Below are 27,735 nucleotides of genomic sequence, written 5' to 3'. Positions count from 1 at the left end.
TGAAGAAAACATACTAGAATCGCTTATTATTTTCAGTTTCATGTTCTAACACAAAAGCACCAAATTAAACCTAAAAGTTTTCTTGAAAATGCAACGCAACAAATGGAAGTATGTGCCTCACTTTGAATTTATCCTTTTCTCTTCAAATCAATATTTACATAGTCCCTTATTTTGCAAATTAAATGTACATCTAAACGTTTTAAATTATTATTGTTACCTTAAATCAAGATGTTGCACAGAGTACACTTAGATATCGTAAAATATATATTCATAGTCATATATATAAGACACAATATGTGCCACACTAGAAGCTACTTAAAATAATAAATAAAGAGTAATCACTACACTGTTATGCGGTAAACACTATCAAATAAAATACGTAAACATAAATTAAATACTCGTAAAGGAAAGCTCAAGAATGACATCTACAATTGCTTAATTTGCTCATGTAATTCTCCTTTAATTACATTCCTCTGATATTTCTCCTCCCACTTCTCCTGGTTTTCTGGCTTTACAAGCCTTAGGTTTGGTTTATTTTTTTGCGACTTTTAAACCCGAAGAATCTCACACGCTTTGTTGTAGCAAATTGCAATCCAATCAGGCTGAGTGGCTCCCCACTGGATCTGGTTAACTTCTCCTTCTGCTGCTGTGTACGCTAATATCGGATCTTCAATAGCTCGAGGCATTTGTTGAATATCCCATATTAGAGCTTGGTGATCATCACCGGCAGTGCAAATATGACAGGAACTGTAAAAAAGACAATAATAAAATGTAAAAACGGGATTCCTTGATAAAATTAATATTTTGACAAAGGGAGTACAGGTGGTCAAAGGGTAGTATAGGTCCCAGGGAGAAACGAGGAAATAGTACCCACGATTGAGCATAAAACCTGAGAAACGCCTGCTGAACCAACACCAACAGCTCTACTACCAAACCCTTTCTCCACCCCCTTGTGGTGATCGCTGGGAGCTCTAAAGGCAAGTCTCCCGCGCCTAAAAACGGGACAAATCGTACCAACTGGTCCTCCAGGTTGGGAGTTGGGTAGGGCTGATAACCCTATATGAAAAACAACTTGTGTTTACACAAAACCTTAAAAAGGACCAACCTTCAGCTTCCCCGGGCAGCTACCGCCCCATCTCCCTCCTCGACGTGACATCGAAAATTTTCGAGCACGTCATCCACGATATCATGCTCCAGCACATCACTGATCACGCCATTATCCCCACATTCCAGTTTGCCAACAAACGTGGCCACGGCACCTCACATGCTCTCCTAGTCCTCAAGACTGAGATCCTCTCCCAGTCAAACAAGAACATCCGCACCACCGCTTGCCTCCTCGACATCCAGAAAGCCTTCGATGCGGTCTGGCACGAAGGCCTCACCTACAAACTCTCCCATACCTTCAAATTCCACCCTCAGATATGCAAACTTGTCCTAAATTACCTATCCGACCGCCAATCCCTAGTCCGTAAACACGATACCCTATCCGACCTGTACAGTCCTCCTGCAGGCATCCCCCAAGGCTCAGTTCTGTCAGCAATCCTATTCTCCCTATGCACCGCCGATATACCGCTCCAACACCCCACCAACTCTCCACAAACGGTCAAATCCATCCAGTACGCGGACGACTTGATCCTTTACACCTCGTCCCGAAACATACAATCCGCCCAAAACCGCATCAATACCACAATCTTAACCCTCAACAAATTCCTCCAATCCTGGAAACTCCTCCTCAACCCCAGCAAATGCGAAGCCATTGTCTTCCGCGGTAGAGCCACCTTTACCCGCAAGATGCTAGCCGACACCCGCAACCTCACGATCAAAATTGGAACATTCACCATTCCCTCCGTCCAATCCACTAAATACCTGGGAATAACCATGAACTCTTGCCTGTCACCCGTGCCCCAGGTAAACTCCATCCTTTCAAAGACCCTAACAGGCCTAAAAACCCTATGGCCCATCCTTAAGAAAGACTCCGCTATCCTCCCCAAAGTAAAACTCTACTGCTATAAACAGCTAATCCGTCCCTTAATCATGTACGGATTCGTCGCATGGTGTGACGTATCCTCAGCTCAAATGATGCGTCTTCGGGTACGTGAAAGAAGGTTCTTCCGCCTCGCCCTTTCCCAGTCCAATATCCACTCCAACCAAGCTGTCTATGACGAGGTAAAGTGCTCCCGCATAGACCAGACCCTCCTCACCTCACTAACCAAATTCCTCACCAAATGTCAAACCCATGAAAATAACCTCATCCAATTTTACTCCAACATACACAGTCATAACGCTATCCCCTCATACCGCCACCATCCCCTCCCTTCAGACCTCCTAACCCTTTCCTCCCAAAATAGCAGTTATCGCAACGGTAAGATGATAATATTCAACCGCTCACACGATCGACATCGCACTGGCCTCGTTTACTCTACCGCCCAATAACACCACCTTCCCCTATATGCATCCTTCCTTCACCCTTTCACACAGTACAACTATCCCACCGAACAACAACAATTTAAGAGGGGTTTTTCCTGACTTTCCCCTCTATAGCATTAAGCATAGGATAAGTTAATATTACCGTAAATTAAGTCTAGTATTAAGCAAAATGTTAATTTCTAGGTAAAGCTAAGCTGTTAGAGATAAGTCTAGTATTAATTTTAGTCATAAGCTATTTGTAATCAAAACAATAAGAAATAAATTGAATGTGTTAAGAAAAAAAAAGAGGCCACAACAGGAGCCTCGGACTGGACTGAACCCATCGATGAACCCGGCAATGTAAACGAAATCCAGTAAACCAGCCTATGGAAGCTGACCAGGGAAATCTTCAACATCTGCTACAGGCATAAATATTGACAGCCATACAAGGATTGCTTGAAGATTGCCATCAAGACCGCCAAGAAGCAGTCTTAGTTGGACTATTGTTGGAACATCGAAAGCACCAGTGAATCTGCGAGGCTCAGTAGGATTCTATCCAAGGAACATAGAAGCCCATCCTTTCTTAAAAAGTCGGAAGGCTTTCCCCGCACTTTCCCGCTAACGAGGCCGACTGTGAGTCGGAGCTTTGCTTGGAGGGTTTGATGCCGCCCCAGCTGTGCGAGACTATCAAATCGATAATTACCTAGGATAATATGGCCTGGGCTATAAACAGCTTCTCCGTATATAAATCTCCAGGCCCAGATGGCATAATGCCAGTCATGTTACAGAAGCAGTAGGAAAGGGTTGTGCCGTTGCTTGTTGAGATTTACCGGAGCTGCGTCTGTTTAGGATACGTACCACAGTCCTGAAGACGCGCACGAGTGGTTTTCATACCGAAAGCGGGCAGAACAGTATGCAACCATCAGATGGTGATTCTCGAAAATTCAGCCTGCACTCTTAATGAGAGCTTAAAACCACTTATAAGTTTGTGCAATATTCATGGCTGAAATTGTTACTATTCATGGAAACTTTTAGCTGTTTGTCCTTCATCAGACAGCATATACCGCATCACACCACCACTTCCGGAAGTCACATGAGCCCCAACTTCTTGCACATATCAATCCGCCCTTCTGCTTCCTTACTTAGCCTTTTTTTACGGTGTCCTCTTCGACAACGAAATTTGCAATAAACACAAGCATTTTTCACTGGTGGACCAATGCTCATTTATGTAACTTGGTGGGTTTGCATCTATTTTCAGACTCTTTTCCAGAACATCAATTTGTGAGAGCCCACAATAAGATTTCCGTCAACTAAAATCTCTTCACTTTATTGAATATTCTTATCACCGCATAAATAAAAGCAAGTGGTGGTGGAGTGGTTTTCATACCGAAAGCGGGCAGGCGCGGTCATGAGTCTGCGAAGGACTTTCGACCAATCAGCCTGACCTCTTTCGTGCTGAAGACCCTTGAGCGCAGCCTGGACATCCACTTAAGGAAGATAATGGAGAGAACGCCTTTCTCTAAATCCCAGCATACTTACCTCAAAGGAAAATCGACAGAAGCCGCTCTCTACGAGGTAATTGGCACAGTCACTGCAGTTCAAGCAATATACCCTAGCTGCCTTCTTGAATATAGAGGGAGCTTTCAACAACGTTATTATCAACGCCATCAAGGAAGCCTTAACCAGTATTGGATTGGAGGGGTATCTTACGCGTTGGATTATATCCATGCTAAGTACCAGGATAATCCAGTCGGATCTGGGACGCAACCACTTGACCAGATCTGCAAACAAAAGCACGCCCCAGGGTGGCACTATCTTTCCGGTGCTCTGGTTAATAGTAATGGACGAAATTTTACGAATATTGGATAGCAGCGGGGTGAAGGTGGTGGCGTATGTCGACGACTTGGTGATATTTGTGTCAGGGATGTTTTCGTCCATTATGACCGACATCATGGAAGGAGCGTTGCGAAAGGTGTGCCTGTGGCCGCAAGATGCGGACTCGGCATAAACTCAACCAAAACGAAGCTGAAGCTATTCACCACCAAGATAAGGGTACTCAAATGCCACTTATCGCGGCTGAATGAACAAAGATTGGTTCTTTCCTTTAATTTAAAGTATCTGGGTGAAATCCTGGATCCAAAGCTAAATTGGAGATTGAACATAGAACTGAGATTTAAAAAGAGCCTTTGCAAAGAAATTGGGTCTCCGGCCGAGAATGGTTCTCTGGATGTACACCGCTGTAGTGCGTTCGATCCTAACGTACGGCTCTATTGTATGGTGGCAAGCTTTGAACAAAAAATACAATAGGATGAAACTTAATAGGATTCAAAGAACCATGTGTGCAGGTCCTTCTGGGACTCGGCAGTCCTACCAATGTACTCCTGCATCTGTTCCCCCTAGACCTCCACATTAAATACGTTACGAAGTCCTACGACCACAGTAACATCCTATATGAAGTACCTCGGGAAATCCATTCCCCACGGACTATGCCCCAGCAAGCTGAACTTCACGAGAAACTTTGCTGTGAACTTTCCAACCAGCGCAAAGTGGAAGATTGGCGGCGTGTGGCAAGAGTATGATTAAGTATTCTTTACCGATGGATCAACGATGGCCTGTGCAGCCGGCGCGGGTGTTTTCTCAAATACACACAGTGTATCCGAGTCGTATGGTCTCCCAGGTTACACCAGTGTATTCCAAGCGGAAATACTGGCGATATTGGAAGTCTGTCGATGGCTGGAGCGAGATTCGAACCCCAAGCGTAACATAGCCATTCTGATCGTCAGCACAGCGGCCATCAAGACGTTGTACGACGACATCTTCCAGGCTGGTGGAGCAGTGCAGAAATGCACTGAACCCTCTGAGCGGACGCTCAAGGTCACTCTCCTCTGGGTTTCCAGGCATAGGAACATAGAGGGGAATGAGCGGGCTGACGGATTGGCCAGGCGAGGCTCTGCCCTTGGTAGCCCTTCGTTGAATATAGTCAGTGTTTCGCTGGCGGCTGCCAGGGTAGAGTCTATTCGGACTACTTAGCAGCCGCGGGCCTAAGATAGCGAAGGGTTACCACATGTGCCAAGTCAAGGAGGATTTTGCCCACTTATAACATAACGTGCGTGCAAATACATTCAAGATTACGGCGATCTGCACGGAGCACTGGTCCATAGAGGACCATGCCGCCAGGCTGGGCATACCCTACAATTCGCATTGTCGAAACTGCTGAGAAGGAAGGGAAACCCTTATGCACTTTTTCTGCGATTGCCCAACTCTAGCTAGAGTCAGGCTACGACCATCGGGTAAACCATTCTTTAGGGACCTCAGAGAGATTTCCAGCTGCAGGGTGGGAGAGCTGTTTTCTTTCGTGAATACTACGGGCTGGCTCTGAAAATCAGAACCGGCTGGACTCTGCCTCCCTGCTCTCATAACAGCAGTCTTAGGAGTTTGTGACATCAAAACGGCGCACCACAGCGCTAATTGTACTCCTCGGAGCGGCCACTGATACCTACCTATTCTACCGATCAGAAAACTCTATCAACCACACTTCCATGTCCAATTGCAAGAGGTAGGTGTGGCTGTGTGAAGCTCGGCTCAGCCTCTGACCATTCAGATCGCAGTGATCCATTTTACTCTCGATCTCAAAAGCCAAAGTCACAAAGCCTTAAAAAGGGCTAGGTAGAAGTTGATTCTTCATAAATGCGAATCTAATATATCACGCGATCCTCAATTATTCCCCTTAATTATGACGTCACCATCATATTTGCATGGCTTTAGAAACAGTAAATTCACGCGAGTTTGAACTGCTATAACTTTGGCGTTAATGGCCAGATTTTCATGAAATTTGGCGTGTGGATGCGAAATATGATCCTGGTAGGTGGTGGTAGTCCTCGGATGAATTTATTCCTGTCTCACTTTAAGTGCGTACATTTTAACAATTCACGCCAAAACTAATGTTCGTTTCGGAATGTGCTAATCGAAACCTTTCTTTTTTTTAAATCCCCCCTTTCCATGTATGGGGAGCCCCCTTTAAACTGTACGCAAATTTATGTCATTCACTGTTCCCATATGTCCATCAAATTTCGTTCGGATCGCTTCAGCCGTTTTGGAGAAACGTGCGTGTGACAGACAGACAGACAGTGAATCGATTTTAATAAGATTTTGTTTTACACAAAACCTTAATAAAAAAGATGCAAAACTCACCATTGGGGGGAGGTATTTTTAATGCAAAATGTGTGTACCAAATTTGAAACAAAGCGGTCAAGTAGTTTTAAAGTGGAAGTGACCACGGACTTTAGAAAAGTGGTTTTGAGAAAAAAACGTGTTCAAAGTTTTAAAAGCTTAGAACTACAGTTCGAAGGAGCGGAGATTAACTGCCCGATAACTTGGAGAATTTTGCTCGGATCGAGTTGAATTTTGGGAAAGATCTTCCTAACATGTTCAACCACAAGAAATGACAAAAAAAAACAAAATGGATTTTTTGAAAGTGCAAAACCCTACCGCCCCCTAACTATTCGATGGAAGGAATGTCAAGAATGTTTGACTGCCTCTTATTGCACGCACGGGGAGAATATTCAATGACCCGAACCCTATCAATGTATTCTAGGGTAGTGACGGCGTTCTAATGCACACTTTTCATTAACGACACATATCCGATTTCAGTCAGGAACACGACCGCGAATAGAGGCAATGTTGAACCTCAATCGAAAGGCACGCTGTAAGCGGATGATTGCATGCGGGTTTTCAAAATAGGCTTTCACACAAAATATGCGCTGTTGCACAGACTGAGTCGGGTTACAACAAACCCCCATCCTCCTCTGTCGAATGATACCCCTCCCCATCACTCACATCTGCTACAAGAGGAATGCCCCCACTCACTCGCTAAATTATCACAACAGGACAAATTCAATCGACAAAATCATACGGGATGAATGAGCCACTCCAAACAAATTGAACCAAATTTTCCAGTGTGACGCTCCATCTCATGCCTTATACTTTTGTCGAACTTTACCGAGTTTGTAATCAATTTACAAAATACAGTAATACACTATTATCAACTTTATTTGAATAGATTTAGAAATGGAGGATATTTCGAGGCCTGATTATCTTCAGATTTATATTTTTCAGTTGAATAATAACAGACGGGAAGACTAAAATTAATAGACCATTAGCTTAATCCCAACTACAATTTTATTTTATTGTGTATATATATATTTCGGGAGCAACTTACTCCCTTCATCAGTACAAAGCTAATGAAAACAATTACGATTCTATGGTTCTATTTATACTTCCATCAAAAGGGTTGATCGAGCATTGAAGGAAGCTAGTGCTGTATTCCCGAATATTGGGCGACTCCGAATGCCTAATCCTACGCTTCCAAGAATCAGATGTCAGCCGAAGATCCACAAGGAAGGAGATGAGATGCGAGAAATTATTGCTGACTCGAACTCACCGACGTACAACATAGCCAAGTGGTTGATTAATGAGTGCCAGAACCTGGGGACGACGAATAGCAAGTACTCAGCTGCTAACTCCCATGAATTAATAGAGAAGCTGCAACGCATTGAGAGGATGGGTGAGGACGAGCTGATGGTGTCGTTTGATGTAAAGGCATTGTTTCCCAACACACCAGTAAAAGAGTCAATTTTCGAACTCGAGAGATGGCTGAACCAGTTTGGGTCTGGCCTGGAATAGAGAAGAAAAGTTCGTATCTATGCTAACCTTGCCAGGCTCTGCATGAACGAAAACTATTTTACATTTCGGGACAAATTCTATAAAACTACTTCGGGAGTAGCGATGGGTAACCCCCTCTCGCCATTACTCACTGAAAGGTTTATGTCATCAATCGAAGAAGAAATTGAATCGAGGGGAATAATGCCTAAAGTATGGTTTAGGTATGTAGACGACGTATTTGCGATCGTTAATAGGGACGACATAGACATGGTCATCTCCTCTATAAACAAGATTCATAATAAAATCGAGTTTACACTAGAGGTAGAAAAGGATGGGGTTCTACCTTTCCTGGATCTAAATGTCGTCAACTCTAACGGAAAGCTTAAGTTCGGGATATACCGTAAGCCTACAGCAACGCAGAGAACGATACCGGTAACTTCACATCACACGTTTTCCCAAAAAATGGCTGCCTATAATTGCATGATTCACCGACTGATCACATACCCTCTTTCAATAAGCGGTTTCAATAAAGAACGACAGTACATTATTGACACCGCTGTTAAAAATGGGTATAATTCTCAGACCATTGAGCAATTGATTGGAAGGAAGGTCAGGCAACACAATAGGCATGCCTATACAACGTTATTTTCGCAGCAGAAGGAGGCAACCACCAGACGAATAAGTATCCCATACTCCTACCTATTCAACAACATCAGGAATTGGGCAAAAAAGTACCAACTGGAAATCGTAGGTTCGAGTCGATCATCCACCTTGCGGAGTTTACTGGGAAGCGTTAAGGATCCCTTGGGAGCGAACGAGAAAAGTGGGATTTACCGAATAACGTGCAGCGACTGTAATAAAATATATTAGGTTGTTGCAAATGAAATGTCGGATATTTGAGTAAAATTTCAAAAAACTATAACTTTTATGAAAATTAATTTTATTAGTCAAAATAAGAACCAGCAGCTTCAATGCACTTCTCCCAACGAGATACAAGGGCATTTATTCCAGTTTCGTAAAAGTCTGGGTTTCTAGAGCTAAGAAATTCTTCAAAGGCACTTTTGACAGCTACTTCATTGCTGAATTGTTTCCCCGCCAAAAAGTGATCCAAATGCTTAAAAAAGTGGTAGTCGGTTGGCGAGAGGTCGGGTGAATATGGTGGATGAAGAAGAGTCTCATATCGTAATTCATTTAATTTTTGGACCGTCATTCTGGAAACATGAGGTTGGGCGTTATTATGGAGCAGTATCACTCCATCTCTGTTGACCAATCTAGGCCGCTGAACACGTAATTTCTCGTGCATTTCATCCAGTTGGGCACAATATTTCTCTGCATTAATTGTTTCACCACGCTCCAAAAACGAATAATGAATAATTCCAGATGCAGACCACCAAACAGTTACCATTACCTTCTTCGGGTGAAGGCTCGGTTTTGGCATGTGTTGTGGAGGCTGATCGGCATCTAGCCATTGCGCTGATCTGCGACGGTTGTCGTACAATATCCACTTTTCATCGCATGTCACTATTCTGCGCAAAAAGGGATTGTTCCTGTTGCGGTTGAGTAGAGAACTGGATATTTCCATTCGCAGCGCCATGTTCTGCTCGTTGAGTTCATGCGGAACCCACTTATCAAGCTTCTTCACCTTTCCAAGCTGTTGTAAGTGCCGAGATACTGTCGAATAGTGTACGCCTATTTTCTCTGCAATGTCACGAATCGATGATCGGGGATCAGATTCCACTATCAAACGCAACTCGTCGTTGTCGATCGATGGTCCTGGGTGTCCACGAGGTTCACTTTGGAGGGTCATGTCGCCTGATCGGAATTTTTCGAACCACCGCTGTGTCGTTCGTTCGTTTGCTGCGTCAGCTCCAAATGCTCTGCAAATGTTTCTGGTTGCCTCCGCTGCGTTGTGACCAAGTTTAAATTCATATAGAAAAAGTAGACGTTTTTGACTCCCTTCCATGCTTTTTTCTTTGAGTTTTACTTGGAACTTCAATGACGATTGAAACTGAAATGACTCCTTGATCGAACGAACGACTATTTATACTCAATTATCCCATACCACCAGAGTCACCTTGCGGCAGTTTTAAACATTAAAATCATAACTAACTTCACTTCATTGAAAAATCCGACATTTCATTTGCAACAACCTAATACATAGGACAAACGAAACGCCTGATAACGACGAGATTTGACGAGCATATTAGGGAAGCGGTAAATTGTGTTCGGAAACAAAAATCGTCCATAAGGTCATCAGTGGCAGCGCACATAGTCGAAGAAGCCCATATCATTCAACGCGATAACCTTGAGCTCTTAAGGCATACAAACCGAACGCCAACCTTGGACCCTTGGGAAAGTCTGGAAATTCTGAGAGAAGACGCGACGCGGTTATTAAATACAGATTCCGGTAATTGCCCCTCAAAACTAATAAGACTTGCCGCGGTAATTAATAGATAATTAAGTTAATAATTTAATGTTTTTTCTTTTTTTCTTTCTTGGGAAAAGTAATTTAGGTAATTAGTGTTTTTTAGTATAAATAGAACCATAGAATCGTAATTGTTTTCATTAGCTTTGTACTGATGAAGGGAGTAAGTTGCTCCCGAAATATATATATACCTAATAAAATAAAATTGTAGTTGGGATTAAGCTAATGGTCTATTAATTTTAGACTTAACTACAAACAGAAGGCGATATCTAACATTTTAGACGGGAAGACGTATTTAACCGATTTTGATAGGGGTTTATCATCAGTAAACCCTTATAAAAACGAATACAACAACTATATACCGCGATTCGATTGTTTCAACATATTGGCCAGACAAAACCATTACATTATTCTGGAGGTCCACAGCACCTGACTAATACCATGTTTGAAAAACAAATGTGTAAAGCATTGTACTAGGTTGCACGAAGAAGAGTACGACACTTCATAGCCTTTTTTATATAAGAGCTATGCGGTCCAATGCTATCAGCCAATTAAGAAGTGCATTATGAAATTGCTTTACGCATTAACGCAACCTGTATGAAGTGGCGTTCCACAACTGGTGTTCTTTGTAATCGACATATCTAAAATTCACTGCAATTTCAATTTTCAATCCCACCAGTTTATAGATTGCAAGGGGAAACATGATTGCTTCTCAAAGAGTGTAACTTCGGTAATTCGATTCAAAACCATTCTTAAACTTCGTGATGGCCAAAGATATGCCCGCACAAGCTTTCAACCCTATCATTGAGCATTGACCTACTTGTCGAATAGCCAAACTATTCTAGGGGCACCAGTTGAGCCTTCCCGTGCTTCTATAAAAGTAACTGCAAAGCTAGGCAACTTAAATTTTAAAAATTTTACACAGCAAAAAGGTCATCTTCATCAACAACAAACCCAAAATTCATTTTCAAGCGACTCCAAAGCTAATAGCTGTTTTCTAGGTACAATCTACTGTATCACTCGTCGGCTCCACTCGGATACCACCTTGTGGTGGTCGGATTTCGTGTAGTAGTTCGCTACTACGGCAAGAGTGGCCAAACATGGATATGGAATCTGAGGATATGAATTCCCCAACTGGTAAGAATCAAATTTTGAATCCACCCGTGACTATGAGTAATTAAATCGGGCGGAGGCGTGAATTTTAGAGATCTTATCAGACTAATGCACCCCCACGGAAAGAATCGGTGGAAGGTATGCTGTCCACTTCAATGAAAACCCTACACTTAATTCCTACAGTCAACATCAGCCAGAAAAGAAAGTACGGCAAATCTCATGATCCCTCTTCATAAAAAATCGCCGATCACAAAACATCCTTAATATAACATAGCAAAAACATACCTGTGCGGCGCCCACGCTATTCCGTTAACGCATGCTCTATGATTGCTCAGTCTTGCAACAGGTGTACAAGGAACACGAACGTCCAAAATAATAACTTCACACGAATCCATCGCAACAGTTGCCAGGTAATTTGGGTCTTGTTTGTTCCAGGCTAATCGCAAAAGTGCTGTGTGCGCCGGGTCCTACAAACGGGAATATTTCCAATAAAATACCAAAGCAGGCTCTTCAATAACAATATAAATACCTCATATATAATTGTTGAATGTTCAAGATGTCTTAGGTCAAACATTCGAACAGATCCATCAGCTCCAACCGATGCAAACATATCCCGTCCACCTCCAGCACGTGAGAAAGCAATATCATATACTTCTTTGTCGTGTGCAATAAGTTGCGTTTTAACGTGACCAGCAACGTAAACTCGTCCATGAGGCTAAATTTTAAAGGAATTCATATAAATATGAAATATAGATTATTTAGAATGGTCATGAACATACTTGTCCAGTTTCTAAACCCCAAATCGTGCAGGTTGTATCAATCGATGATGTTCCGACCAAATTAGGATCCACTTCATTCCAGTCGAATGAAGTGAGCGGTGCACAGAAATCACTATTTTTATTATTGTTTAGAACACATTCCAGTCTTGTATCAGGTTCACCAGCACGCCACACCCGTAAGTAATCGCCTGTTGAAAAAACAATTCATTGAGCTTCATCGTAAGAAGAAAGTAAATAATTATTAAAATGAAAATCAAATTACCACTAGTAGCAAGTAAGTCCGGATAAATTCCTTTTGAATCAGGTATCCACATAATTTTTGTCGTTGGATAAGGATGATCGAACGTGCTGGCATCAATGAATATTGTTAGAGATTAAATACTTCTGAATTCCAATCAATCACACCAAGAAGCTTACCTTTTAGCACTGAATTCGCTTGTATCTTCATCTAAACTGATAATCTGCACTTTGTTGTTGTACTCCTCGATAAAACTTCCCAAAGCTAAACGAAATCTTTTGTCTGGACGAACACTCCAATTCATTGAATACAGCGGCCATGGTGCCAGATACTTGTAGATTTCTTTACGTTTAGCAGCGGTGGATGACATAACTGTAATTATTTGAAATAGTGTTGTTAAGGATTGGACAACTGCTTTTATATTTCATTAATGAAGATATATATAAACTACTCTGTCATTTCACACATACATCCCTCATCGTATCGCGAGGTTAAAGTACAAAGGTGGGCCTCTACCCAAGAGCAAAGAAAAAATCCCACATTTTTGTGCGATTTTTCGCATATCTGTTTTCAACGGTTTCTTCTTTAGTGAATTGTTAATGTTGCGTAAAACTTAGAATCTAAACTGAAGGCTCATTTCCTAAAGAGTATAAATCGGCTTAAAACAGTGATTGTTGGAGATAACAGACAGAAGGTCGCGAAGGCACCGTTGACGATATTAGAACCAAGGCAAACAGAGCTGTCCCATGCAAGAAGAAAAGAAAACGAACTATGCTCAAGAAACTAAAACCCCTATCACTAAAACTCCCAGCATGGACACTACTGTAAATGGAAATAACAAAGCCGGGGACATAAACAACTTCAATCCAAAGAAAATTTGTCAGAGGAGGAACTCGCCCTCCTCAACACACAACTACGCTCTAAAGGAGGGGCAAATCCCAACACAAGATATAACAGTGAAGATCGAAGCGGCCTTTCAATAGCGGCCAACAGACGAAAAGAAAACCGCAAGAAAATGTCTGGCCAAATTGTACTATACGATGCCAAGGACAATAGGATCAAAAAAGGAATAAAGAAGCCGCCATTATCAAAGGCGCTAGGGAAAGGGGACGCTTATTACATAAACGTAGACAAAAGAAATGCTATTGTGATCATAAACAAGAGAGAAGTACGATGAAGCAGAACTGAGGAAAGTCTCCCTAGTAGAGCCGGTAAGACAAATGGAAAAGCAATTGAGGACTGCAAAGGTGTCATTGGAAACCTTTCTACAGTGCGAATGTCCAACTCAACCCTTTCAAGTATGAGCGATCCTAAGGGCGGCAAACTGGGTGATTGGCAAGCGGTTGAAGTGCAGGCGCATCACAATCTGCAATGATAGCCAAGCTGCATGGAGGGCGTTGAGTAGTCCTTTGATCACCTCGAAAATCGTTCAGGAATGCAGAAACGGTTTGAACTCTATCTCTAGATTCAATACGGTAAAACAACTCTGAGTACCTTGTCACTGTGGCGTAGAGGGAAATGAAATCTCGGATGCTTTAGCAAAACAGGATCCAATCTCTCCCATACCAGGACCGGCACCAGCAATGGGAGTATCAGTAGCTTTGGCTAAAGCTGTCTTCTAAAACTGGGTTCAAGCTTCCCACAATGACAGGTGGCAGAGCCTAAATGCTGCTGGACACACCAAACTTTTCCTGTCAGAACCAAACATCCATACCGCAAATTTTATCCTGTCGAAAAAACAGGAGGACTTGCAGGAGTTTTATAGGCATTCTGGCAGGCCATAATGCACTAGCTGGACATATGTTCAGAATAAAAATTATTCAAAATGATACGTGTCCCTCCTGTAATGAGGAAGCAGAATCCACGGAGCATTTCCTATGTGAATGCCCTGCTTATGGACGCATCAGGTTTCAGATTTTTAGTACCGACGAGTAGCATCACATCCACTAACGAAAATCCTGGGATACGTTAACGAATCCGGGATATTCCGTTAGACGGGGGTGTCCAGTACAATGGGCCACCACCGCCAGAATGCTCAAAAGCTATAGCTTCTCCCCCTCCACACACAAAACCCTTGCAAAAATCAGGCGCTTGTTTAAAATCGATAAACTTGAAAATGAAATGGGGAAGACAATCGCTGCAAAAAACTCACCAAACCAAAAATTAACGAAATTACTGGTATCGAAACTAATCGTTTTGGGGCTCAAAGCAGATACGCAATGAAAGATTGGGAGGAGCTCTTCCAATGGATCCGGGAAAATCTAAAGTAAATAGCAAACGACGAAGTGCTAGTATTCTTCGATGTAACTTTTTAGTGCCAAAGGTACTAAATTTAGCACTTTTTGAAGTTCATCGGTACCTCGATACTTTTTCCCACTTTCCAGTAGTTTTTTAATTAAATATGTACTTTTTAGTACTTTTCAACGAAATTAATATTCGGCAATGTCAAGTTTTGTGAACAATAAAATGATCGACAAGTTAAACTGGTAACATTATGGTGCTTGCCGTCACTTGATAAAATAACCCAGAATTTCCGTAAAATCCTAAAAGCAAAGTAATGGTTTCGATGGATGCAGTCCACCCCGTCATAATGAGACGAAAAGAGAGACAACTGGAGAGGAAGGAACTATCGCACCTAAGCATACAGAAACAGATTACCCTGCATTTATTCAAGGACCACGCGTGATGTCGGAATCCAGAAGCAACAAATAGGAGCTAAAACAAAAACTGGATTTCCGAAAATACTGCCTGCAAAAGAAGGAAAAGAGTGGGATCTACAAAATCGATTGCCCGAAACGCTATCTACATCGGATAAGCAATCAAGATCAAAGAACGCTTAGGGAAAGCACGGGTAACATTAAAGAAAGGACGAGCAGCGCGTGAAAAAAAGACCGTCAACAGCCAAGCACAACGTAAACAACATCACTATGGAGAACTACGAGATGCTACACACGGTACGAGCAACACAAAAATTGGACATCCTGGAAAGTTTAGAAATCTCCAGACTATCTAAAAGGAAAAGGATAAACAGCGAAGACACAAAAACAAATCAAAAGGAAACTATAAGTAATCCTTTATTTTAAAGAGTGTTCCTTCCCCCTTGCCGAACCAAAGCTTCCATTCGATGCTTCATTGACTCCACTCAATTTTTTGAGCGGCATTTCTTCCTCGTATTGTTTTTTTTAAATTACTTCCATAGATGCTCGAGGGGATTAAAATTTGGCTATTGAGCTAGCCATGTCATTACCGGAGAGCAATTTTGCATTATATTGCATGAATAGTAAGTCCGCATGATCTGTTGTTGATACTTGACCCTGTAATGCAGAGAAACGGGACAAATCGTTTCGAAAATCTTCGGTATACACGTGCTCAACCCTCGTTCCCCTGCAAATAAATCCTGCATTCTTTTGAGTACAAAACTATCACCCATTGCTCCATCTTCCTCCAATTCACGTGTTTCCGAGCGAACTAGAGGCGAGCCTGACGATGGGCTGCTGTCAATTATTGGGCTGTGGTCTGACAAACTGGGTTGGGCTAGACTCTTCTTGTGTTGTGCATTTGAACTACATTCAGGTGCGAATTTTTCAATGAAGTGGTGACAGTATAACCACTATCATGTTGGGATGTAGCGCGCCTTCATCCAGACTTACGTCGCCTCCAGTCTGTTGATATCTCTGGTACACACGCCGAACGATATAACGACTTAAATTCAGATGTTGATAACTTGACACCTGATTCAATAAGTGCAGCAATTTGAGCAGCTTAATCACGTGTTGTATTCATTATTAGTTTTTTCTGACAATACAGACTGAGTACTTATATGTACCTGAATAATACCCTCTTACACCTAAGTACAATCTATTCATAAGAGATTGAATCACGGAGTCGCAGCATCTTCATTCGCCTAAGTCAACTCATAAGCAGGAATTTCAACTAGAGGAATCGTTAGGCTCTATTTTTCGAAAAATTTCGAGTACAGCCATTGATCACATATAGCATAATATGTGTGATCCCCTGCATTTTTGACCCTCTGATACCTCATTATCATGCCAACCTTTTTTCATGATCTTTCACACTTCCATCTCGACAGTTCTATTTTTAAATGATGTGTTGACAGTGATTTGATTGCGCAAAATAAAATGCGGATGATGTGATGCATTTTTGTATATTTGAAAAGATTTTCTCATCATTAATGCGTGACAAACGGCTGTTTGTCACGTAAATAGCATCAACTAACGAACTGGGTGAATTTGCGGCGCAACAATGACAATTTAAATAATCCCAAAAAATAATTTTGCTGCCAATAAAATCAAAAACGATGACTTTGACACTTAAAATTTTTCTATGGTGTTGAAAATATAAAGCAGTGAATTTATGGTAGGAAATTATAACGTAGTAAAGATAAACAAGGCACTTCGCCATTTTTGCCTTCTTTACTACGCACAAATAGCTCCTCAAGAATTCCAAGTAAAAAAAAATGAGATTTACTATAATTCATGTTACTCGTAAATTTAAAACACATAAAAGAAATTATCAAATTTCTAACAGAGAATAAATTATATTTCCCAGGCTGAAAGACTAGATCTTAAACTTCACAACAGATCCGCACTATTCACTTCTTCATTGCATACGCACCACAGGATAGGTCGACCTGATGCCGAGAAAGATGCCTTCTGGCAACTTCTCGATGAAAAGACTTGGTCATGTGTCGACTGACGACTATATCACCATTGCCGGCGACCTTAATGATCATGAGGGTGAAAAGGCAGACGGTAACAGGTGCCATGGGGGTGAAACCAAATGAAAGACACGATCCAGAAAGCGGCCTCTGCAACACTTGGGGTCACCAAACCAAGTAAACAATATATCAAGCGTGATACTTGGCTTTGGAATGACGATGTTGAAATGAAGGTCCGTGAAAAGAAACGCCTCTACCACAAATTTCTCGACAATGAAACACTGGCCAATTGGCAAATTTATAAGAATTCCAACCGGGAAGCAAAGAAAGCGGTCGCCGTCATCCGAGCGGACCATTACAAAAATCTTGACGATAAACTGGACACTCGGGATGACGAGAGAGATCTGTATCGATTTGCCAAAAGCCGAAACGAACGCAAACAGGATTTCGAACACTTCTGTTGCGTCAATGACAAGAACGGTACTTTGCTTACCAACCGCCAAGCCGCATCGGATAGATCGCCAGAATACTTTGAATAGATTTCAACTGAAGAATTCGCTCATCCTCCACTTCCACAATCATTGCCGATATTTGGAGCAATTCCACTTGTCCGCGCAACTGGTGCTTAGAGGTGGCGGTGAGGAAGACGGGGCGGCAACCCTGTCAGCCAAACCAAAACCAAGTGGCCGAGGAGAACCTCCATAGTGGTGGCACCGGAAGACGCTGTACTCACTTTAGTTTGCCGGCCGTGATGCAGTAGGCGAATGCTCCAAAGGCCTAATCAGGGCTATCAGACCCGAGTCTGCACGGGGGTTCATCTGAAGTGTCAAATTGGTCACGAAACCTTACCAGGAGTATACTGGTACCATGGGAACCGGGATAGCTCCTGGACTCTCATATGTCGGGTGAACTCCCGTTGTATGTGAGTACAGCTCGGTTATTTGCGGTAGGCCTCCTAGTGGGAGTTTCATGGGGGTTGTGGGGGGTTATGCTCAAGCGGGAAGAGACCTTCAGGCCTTGGCGTGGTGTTGCGTTTCAACACAGGCGCCGTACTCCTTAGTTTGGTAGAGATTTAGGTAGGTCTTGCATCCACCAGTATGAATGCTAAGCCATGCACTTGGTATAGACTGGTGCCGTTGTTGCTTGTCTGAGCGGGGCTTTGATCGTGGTCACAAAATCACTTTGTGTCTTAAGAAGACCGTGGAATTAAGTCTTCCCGACAGGTGCTCACGTAAAACCCTCAAACTGTCAGCGCAACTGAAGTCGAGGAGGCAATAAAACGAATGAAATCGGGGAAAGCCACAGGGCCTGACAACATCGTATCTGAGCTCTGGAAAGTGAAGAGCTAAATTCTTTAATCCGGTTATTCAGAAAAGAAGAACACCATCTGACTGGCAAGAAAGTACCACAATTCCAATATGGAAAAAGAAAGGTAGTCCAGCAGAATGTTCAAATTACCGTCCGATCCGGTTACTTTCCCATACCATGAAGATTTTTGAACGCATTCTTGACAATCGTATTCGCGAAATCGTTGAAATAACCGTGAATCAAGCTGGATTTGTCAAAAACTGCTGAACTACTGACGCAATACACGCTGCGCGGTTACTCATGGAGAAACACCGTGAGAAGCATCACCCTCTTTACATTGCCTTTCTGGATCTAGAGAAAGCGTTTGACCGTGTACCACACGAACTCATCTGGTATGCTTTACGACAACACTTCGTGCCAGAAGAACTCGTGCGGTGGGTTCAATTGCTCTACCACGATTCGAAAAGTAAAGTTCGAAGTATGGCGGGTGCATCAAAACCGTTTCGTGTCTCTGTTGGTGTTCATCAAGAAAGCGCCCTCTCACCACTCCTCTTTGTTCTTGTTATGGACACCGTCACACGGGCCATCCAACATCCAGCGTCCTACACTGCTTTAGGCAGATGATGTTTTCCTAGCATCACATACCAAAAATGATCTCGAGCAACTTTTCAGAAATAGAATGATCGACTCATAAAACATGTTTTCAAATTGAATCTGAATAAAACTGAACTTTTGACGACCGATTCCCATGAAAGAGACAATGAACGACGTCTTGCGGTAATGGAGAGGAAGATGTTGCGTTGGACCGGTGGCGTGACACAATTTGATCACATCCGAAATCGTTATGGGGTTGTACCGATCATGGAAAGAGAGAGACAGGCGTCTTCGATGGTATGGTCACGTAATTCGCGCTAACGAGAATTCACTTGCAAAGATCCGTCTGAACATCAAAGTCGACGGTAAGCGACCAAAAGGCAGGTCGAAACGACGGTGGCTTGATACGCTGGATGGGGATTTAAAAGCCTCGAGATTGCATCCAGATCAGGCATTTTATAGAGCCAAATAGCGAAACCAATCACGACGAGCCAAACCCGCTTGTAAACGGGAAAAAGGCTGAAGAAAAAGAAAAAATTAGCGATTCAGTGGGGAGTGTATCCAGACCACAGTACGCCACCGGTGAGCAGGATGATTTGGTGCTGCTTTCCGTTTTATGGTGTGAAAGGATCTTTATTAATTGATGGAAGAGTCAATGATCAAGCCTCTATACGAATCTTGGAAGAGCGTCTGATACCTTGGATTTAAGAGCAATATCAGTATTCAAGTGAGGTCTTCTTTCAGGACGATTCTACGCCCTGTCACAGATCATATTGTAACTAATAATTTTTTTATCTTTCTCTAGCTATTTTATAAGAAACATTGTTGTTGTTTTCCAATTATTTGACCGTTTTTGCTTTGGAGGTGCGCAACTTTCTGGCCGAAAACTCAGTAAAGCAGCTGACTTGGCCTGAGAACAGCTCAAATTTAAACCCCATAGAAAACCTGTGGGCACTAATGAAGAAAAAGGTAGATGAACAGAAGCCCGAAAGTCAATATGAGCTGGATTTAATAGTCTTAAGGAAGTGGAATGACGAAATTGACCTGTAGATTCTGTAGAATCTCATTTCATCAACGCCAGCGAGGATTAGCGCCGTAATTAAGGCGATGCAACGAAATTCTAATTAAGCATTTTTGATTTTACTACGTTGTTATTACGGGGGTCATCCCGTGTGTCGAATTTGAGGAATCGGATTTTCTTTTTTGACATCAATTGCATCTAGATATAGTGTAGAATATATGGGCAAAGTGATTTGTTCATATTCGGAGTCGTTCGGAAATTACAGTGTTAAACAAGTAAAATGTCACATGCCCGGTTTATATGGATCGTCGTAATAAAGCGCGTATTTATCGATCCGAATGACATTCGAATGACTTCGCTAAAAGGACAAGAATCGAAGCCAAGGTTTTACATATGTTTCTTGAAGAAATCTATGGTTTATTGGCTAGGTATAGCAGATTAATGGCCAGTTGAGATTTAATGGTTAAAAATCGCAATCTACTTTGTAAATCCGTTTTTCTCGAAACTGCAAGTTGAAAATCTGCTGCCACCATAGCCTAAAATCTATCCAACGAAATTCTTTGAAATTTTCCCCTGCTTTGCTACCTAGTAGCATCCAGGTGGAGGTGCTAAGGTTATTCTGGACTCCAAGTTGTTCCAGAACCTCTGCACCATTACTCTTCCCTCTTGCGCAACCTCCCTTTTCTCTTCTATTTTGCCTATCTCAGCCTCCTTTCAATCCGTCCCATGATCAATTGCATTTCAGTTCTCTTGGTACCGAAGTATTTTCTCAGCTCAGGTTCTACTACCCTTCCCAATGTTCTCTTCAAATCTTTCCCGTTTTCGATCTTTTAGTGGAAGGCGAATGTTAGTGGTTTGTGATCCGTAAAGATGGTTAATTCACTGTTGGAGAACTGCTCCAATCGTGAAGTCAAATGTATCTAAATGGCCAAAGGTGCGTCAGATTTCGGATGTGCAAGCTGCGTCGTTTGCTCTAGTGCGGTTTTCGAAGCTTTAAAAGCTGCGGTACATTCGTAGGTCCAGTTGATTATTGAATTTGCTTTAATTTTGCAGTGAAGAATCTCGTTAAATAGCGCTTGTACTGATACTGCTCTGGGTATGAACCTTCTGTAAAAATTTAACATACCCAAGAATGCTCTAAACTGTTGGTTGACAGCAGGTATGATTGGATCGCTTTGGCTTTGATTGACAAAGAACGTGTCCTCTCCTTTGAGACAAGGTATCCTAAGAAACTGACCTCGTACTGACCAGAAACGCTTTTGTTTGGATTCACCACTACTCCATATAGTTTCAACCTTTGGAACCCAGTTTTTAAGTGGTAGGCGTGTTCTCCACGTGAAAAAAAGCGACTAATATTTCATTGATGTAGGCATAGCGGAAGTCCAAACCTCTCAAAGCCTCGTCGATGAATCGTTGAAATGTTTGCGCCGCATTCCGTAGGTCGAATGTCACAAACGGAAACTCGTAAAGGCCGAACGGTGTTGTGATGGGAGTCTTAGGTGTGTCTTCTTCATACACTGTACAGCCTCCCTTTTTCCAGCTCCGTCCGGACAAGTTATTTACGGAAATTCTGGTAGGATATTGTTACAGGGGGTTTCCCCAGTATTGGCTTTTTTTGCGTAGGGTAGTTGAGTACGCCTTTAAGTCAGGGAATCCCTTTCACCAACGGAAAGGGAGCAAGGGAGCTGTTAACTCTAAGAACCCGTTGCCGTTCGGTCCCTCCGACGGTCGACTTCTATCTTTTTTACAATAAGAAGAGCTCGAGCCTAACGGGTAACACGACTCCAGTATCTCTCTGACAATGTTGTCTCGAGAAAGCTCCCCAATGTGTGCACGCAGTTGCTGACAAAAGCCGCCGCACCTTTCACAAGAGTAAAGGGTGTGATCGGCGTCGTCCGCCACTCTATTGCAGAACACACAATCAGGAGATTGCGCCTTCCCAATCCTGTGCAAGTAAGACTGGAAACCTCTATGTCCGCTTGGAAGTTGGGTAAGGAAGTAATGAGTTAGCAGTGGGTCCAAATTGTTGATGAGCCGCGTAGTCCATTTGCTGCTTGACTCATTTTGCCAAGAGATCAATATCCACAAGGGATAGTTTGGCACCTGGAATGAGTTTTCTAATGGCCTAGCATACCCCCCCCCCCCCCCCCCCGCGGGAATTGAAGGCATCTCTAACATCCAAAGTTATGAGGAGCATTATCCGTCGAGATCGTCAACTGTTTGCCACTGCTCGATGAACCGCATCCACGACCCCCATAACAGCATTCATTATCGATCTTCCAGTTCTTTTTCCGAACTACCTCGGACATAAGTCCCGGGCGGTGCGGATCGCTTCAGCAAGTCTACTTCTGATGAGCTTTTTGAGGACTTTCCCGGTCGTGTTAAGCATACACAGCCGTCGGTATGCAGACGACAGCTCCGGATCTCCTTTTGTCTTGTTGATCAGTGCGAGTCTGGTTACCTTCTAGCGATAAGGAAAAATGCTTTCCTTCAAGGAAGCATTGAGTGCCCCAAACAGCAAATCTGCCCGTTAGCGGAACACCAGTTTGTAAACTTTCAACGGGATACCATCAGGACCTGTTTTTCATAGTGAGAACTGCCTCTTCGAGCATAGTCTATCTCTGGATATTAACGCTTCATAGCTTCCTCCTGTGAGGCAGTCAAAATCTCGGATTTCTAGAGAATACATAAGCTTTCCATAGCCTACACAATGACGAAATCTATGAGCGATACCTTGTGGATAAAATCCGGCTCAATAGGTTACGGTGGGCGGATCACTTAATCCGTATGGATGAGGATGATCCCACCCGGAAAGTCTATAAGGGCAATATCTATGGTAGAAAAAGAAGACGAGGCAGACCCTGCCTAAGATGGAGCGATGGCGTGAGTCAGGACGCCAGAGAGCTTTTAGGGATATCGAATTGGTAGACCTCGGCGCAAAACCGGGATGTCTGGAGTTCCTTATTAAGGCAGGCCTAAACCGGATACCGGTTGTTGCGTCGTTGATGATGATAATGAAAACTTCAGTTGTTTTAGTCTAAGCTAGACTTTAGAATTTGAATTGAAATCGAAAATCGTAGCTATCTAGACAATGAAATTTATCTTTTGGTTCTCTCAACCACTATACGAGGTTAGACAATTAAGTAATGAGACTGAATTTATTGCCGCGCTTGTGATGAACCTGCAACCTTCAAACTCCCTTCCCCTTCCCCGGCATCCTTCCCCTCTCCATTGATATATTCACCATCGCTCTAGCTTATTTAGTTCGCCTGCTGTGTCGTGTTGAGTGGACGTGTGTTGGTGGTGCTCATCACGAAAATGGAGATATGAAATCTAGAGCAACGCATTGCGATAAAATTTTGCGCCAGATTGAGTGAAATAGCTTCGGAAACGTACGGTAAAATTGTAAAAGTGCATGATGATAGCGCTCTTAGTCGTGCCCTGGTGTTTCAATGGCATAAAGAGTTTAAGAGGGACGTGAAAGCGTAGAATACGAAGCGTGGTCTCGGAACTGGGTATGAACCGTGAAACAGTCAGACCAATTTTAACAGGCGATGAAAATGTTGTGCGCGAAAATAGTTCCAAAGAAATTTTCTAAGGAAAAGCAGCTTCGAATGACCGTCACAGAAGACTGTTTAGAACAAGTGGAAAACGATCCCACGCTGGTTGATCGAGTAATTACAGGCAATGAGAGCTGGATTTTCCAATACGACCCGGAAACCAAATGCCAACGCTCACAATGGTTGTCTCCGCACGCCCCCCGCCCGAAAAAAAGCTCACATGAGCAAGTCGGAGGCGAAAACGATGATTATTACCTTTTTTGATAACCGTGGAATCGTCCACAAAGAATTTGCTTCACCGAGGCAAACCGTAAATCAAGTCTACTATCGCCAAGTACTCGAAAGATTGCGAAAACGAGTCAACAGGGTGTGCCCAAACATCGCTCGTAACTGGATCCTTCATCACAATAACGCGCCGTGTCACACCGTCCTCAGCGTGTCCTAGTATTTAGCCTATAAAGGGAACGCTGTTTTGCAACAGCTGCCTTATTCGACCGATATGTCACCCTGTGACTCTTTTTTGTTCCCTGGAACAAAATCGGTGGTCAAAGGAACCTATTTTGAGTCAATTACGGACTTCCTAGCGGCCCTGACGAGGGTACTCGCTGACATTCCAGTCGAAGCGTTCCAGAAATGTTACAAAGTGTGGGAAACACGCTGGAATCGCTGTATAACTGTCCAAGCGTACTACTTTGAAGGGGATGACAGAGTTGTAGAATAATTTTGAAATATACGGCTTTTATGAAATCAGTCTCATTACTTAATTGTCTAACCTCGAATAATGAAAATAATAATAATCGTTGGCGCAGCAATCCATGTTGGATCAGGGCCTTGATGTGTTGGAGCACTTCATTCAAGACCGTAACGGTACACTAGAAGGCAATGTGGTCAGCATTGCGCTCGCCCGAGATTATTACCCTGATTTGACTCAGGTACTCATTCACAGCTGAGTCGACTGGTATCCGACGTCAAATCACGATACAAATTCCACTGTCGCCAGCGAGATTTGAACCGCAACCTTCCGTACGACAGCCTTGCGCTCTAACCACTCAGCTATCCGGACAATGAATATGAAAATGGATATGAAATTTTTCTTCAGAAGAAACTTACTCCCGAGTTCCTAGTGGGAATATACAATGCAGAACTTTTCCAATCAGTTGCATTTTCACCCATTTGAAGAATCGCTAATTCAATGACTTGATTCGTTTGGAGATTCCTGAAATAGTGACTGACTTGATCCTAGGTTGATCCCTCAATCTACGGGTACTAGAAGAATATTCTAAAATCAAATTAGCACACTTTTCGCCGTCTTGTCAGTCCTAATTTCTTAATAAATTGTTTACTAATTACAAAATTATCCTCCACATCGCCTACCTCGGTTAAGGTTACCTCCAGCAGATGCTTACTGGTTATCAGGCGATTGGCAAGGAAAAATATGAAAAAATAGGTCCTCCAAAAACCATTGCTCCACTTTACCGCAAATGCGCTAATATGAATCAGAGACTTCACGAAAATCCTACAGCGCCCAAAAATAGACGCTAGCACAGCTGCGCTGGATACTAACCGCGAAGTATGAGTTATTTTTAAAACTGCATAAACGTTCCCATCCTATAATTTCAGAATGCGTCAGCGGCACGCCGCGACTCATATTACATTGAGGCCTCACAGCACATCAGTTCCAAGGCAAAAAAAAAGGCAATTGGAGGGCAACCTCTTCAAGTTTATAAATATAAATGCAAATAACACGTCAAATAATATCCTCGGAGTCTGTGCGGCTTCCGCAGCCGCCAAATGTCAAAGTTGCGGTCAATGGCATTTGGGGCACTCGCGATTTCAATTCGACGTCGCCTTCGTCGCCGCCGATGACATTCGCTTCTTCGAGGAAATTTCGTCGTAAATTGCAAGAGGCATTTGCATCACAAAACACGCAAAATTCTCACACACGGCAACCTACCCACAGTTTCTATTCAATATTCGTACCTTCTGTTTTCTACCGCAGCGGACACTAATGCCAGAAATCTAAACAAAACTGAACTAAAATGAAAACAACTAAAATCGAAATGAAAACTGAAATTTCTTTGCTGCTTTTGCTTTCCACTCGTTTCACAACATTTTCAATTTTGTCGCAGTCCCCGTCGGTTTTTCTGCACGAAATTCAAACAAATTTGCACACTAGATGCCTTTATGCTGGAGACACAATTGAGAAGGATCGGAAATGCGAGTTATTTTAAAAATACAACGCGATTAACGAAAGTATTTCCTTCTTAAAATCCTCAGACTTTTGTGACGATATTACCAAGGTAGAACAGGGGATAACAACGCGCAAAATGACATTTGTCAAACTATTCATTCACAATCCGTGTTAAGAAGCGTTGCTAAAGTTTCCATTGCGAATTGATGCAGACCACATACTTTCATGTGAATTAACCTTGAACGGTAATTACTTTTGAATTAGAAACTCCTTTTTCAATAAAACCCATTCAACAAGTAGCTCTCACTCAAATTCAAACAAAAATATTAATTTAAATGCGAGAAAAGAAGACATTTTTATAAAGCTGAAAATGCAATTAGAAAACAGAACGTGAACGTGCTATCGTAATTCTCCTCAATATTGAAAGCTGATGGCGAGAATATTTCGAGCAGATTTCAACTGAAGAATTTGCTAATCCTCCACTTTCACGATCATTGCCGACATTTGGAGCAGTTCCACCAGTCAGCGCAACTGAAGTCGAGGAGGCAATAAAACAAATGAAATCGGGGGAAGCCACAGGACCTGATGACATCGCATCTGACCTTTGGAAAGTGAACAGCCGGGACCCAACAATGTGGCTCAGTGAATTCTTTAATCGGGCTATCCAGAAAGGAAGGACACTATCTGACTGGCAAGAAAGTACCGCTGTTCCAATATGGAAAAAGAAAGGTAGTCCAACCGAATGTTCAAATTGCCGTCCGATCCGGTCACTTTCTCATACCATGAAGATTTTTGAACGTATTCTTGACAACCGTATTCGCGAAATTGTTGAAATAACCGTGAATCAAGCCGGATTTGTCAAAAACTGCGAAACTACTGATGCAATACACACTGCGCTGTTACTTATGGAGAAACACCGTGAGAAGCATCGTCCTCTTTACAATGCATTTCTGGATTTAGAGAAAGCGTTTGACGGTGTGCCACACGAACTCATCTGGTATGCTTTACGACAACACTTCGTGCGAAAAGAACTCATGCGCTGGGTTCAACTACTCTACCATAATCCGAAAAGTAAAGTTCGAAGTATGGCGGGTGTATCAAAATCGCTTCGTGTTTCTGTTGGTGTTCATCAAGGAAACGCCCTCTCACCATTCTTCGTTGTTCTTGTTATGGACACTGTCACACGGTACATCCAACATCCAGCGTCCTATACACTGCTTTATGCAGATGATGTTTTCCTAACATCACATAGCAAAAATGATCTCGCGCAACTTGTCCAAAAATGGAATGATCGCCTCATACAACACGGTCTCAGATTGAATCTAAACGAAATTGAAATTTTGCCTAGAACTGAGCGAGGTATTTAACCTCGGGTCAACGCTATCAGCCAATGGAGAACTGCATTATGAAATTGCTTCTAGCATTAACGCAACCTGGTTGCCACCACAACTGGTGTTCTTTGTGATCGACGTATCAACGAACGTCTCAAATCTAAAATTTACCGCAATGTCGTCCGTCCTGTCGCCCTCTATGATTCTAAGTGTTGGCCAACTATAAAAGACAATGAACGGCGTCTCGCGGTAATGGAGACGAAGATGTTGCGTTGGAGTAGTGGCGTGACACGTTTTGATCACATCCGAAATGAGGATATCCGCGATCGTTATGGGGTTGCACTGATCGTGGAAAAATTGCGAGAGAGGCGTCTTCGATGGTATGGTCACGCAATTCGTGCTAACGAAAATTCACTTACCAAGATTGGTC

At 42.7% G+C, this 27,735-nt stretch overlaps 1 protein-coding gene across 1 annotated transcript; it reads right to left on the bottom strand.

Moving 5' to 3' along the window:
* Window positions 1-26,098, bottom strand: LOC119657442 (DDB1- and CUL4-associated factor 7). The gene is made up of 7 exons (XM_038064353.1): window positions 25,764-26,098; window positions 12,802-12,994; window positions 12,647-12,732; window positions 12,385-12,572; window positions 12,135-12,320; window positions 11,891-12,072; window positions 1-747 (listed from the first exon to the last, which is right to left on the bottom strand). The coding sequence occupies exons 2-7, from the start codon at window positions 12,990-12,992 to the stop codon at window positions 549-551; spliced, it is 1,032 nt and encodes a 343-aa protein (XP_037920281.1). The 5' UTR covers window positions 12,993-12,994; window positions 25,764-26,098; the 3' UTR covers window positions 1-548.
* Between the last annotated feature and the right edge of the window lie 1,637 nt (window positions 26,099-27,735).

Source organism: Hermetia illucens, chromosome 5 (genome assembly GCF_905115235.1).
Source record: "Hermetia illucens chromosome 5, iHerIll2.2.curated.20191125, whole genome shotgun sequence".
Classification (NCBI taxonomy): domain Eukaryota; kingdom Metazoa; phylum Arthropoda; class Insecta; order Diptera; family Stratiomyidae; genus Hermetia; species Hermetia illucens.
This window is presented reverse-complemented; position numbering and strand designations above follow the sequence as displayed.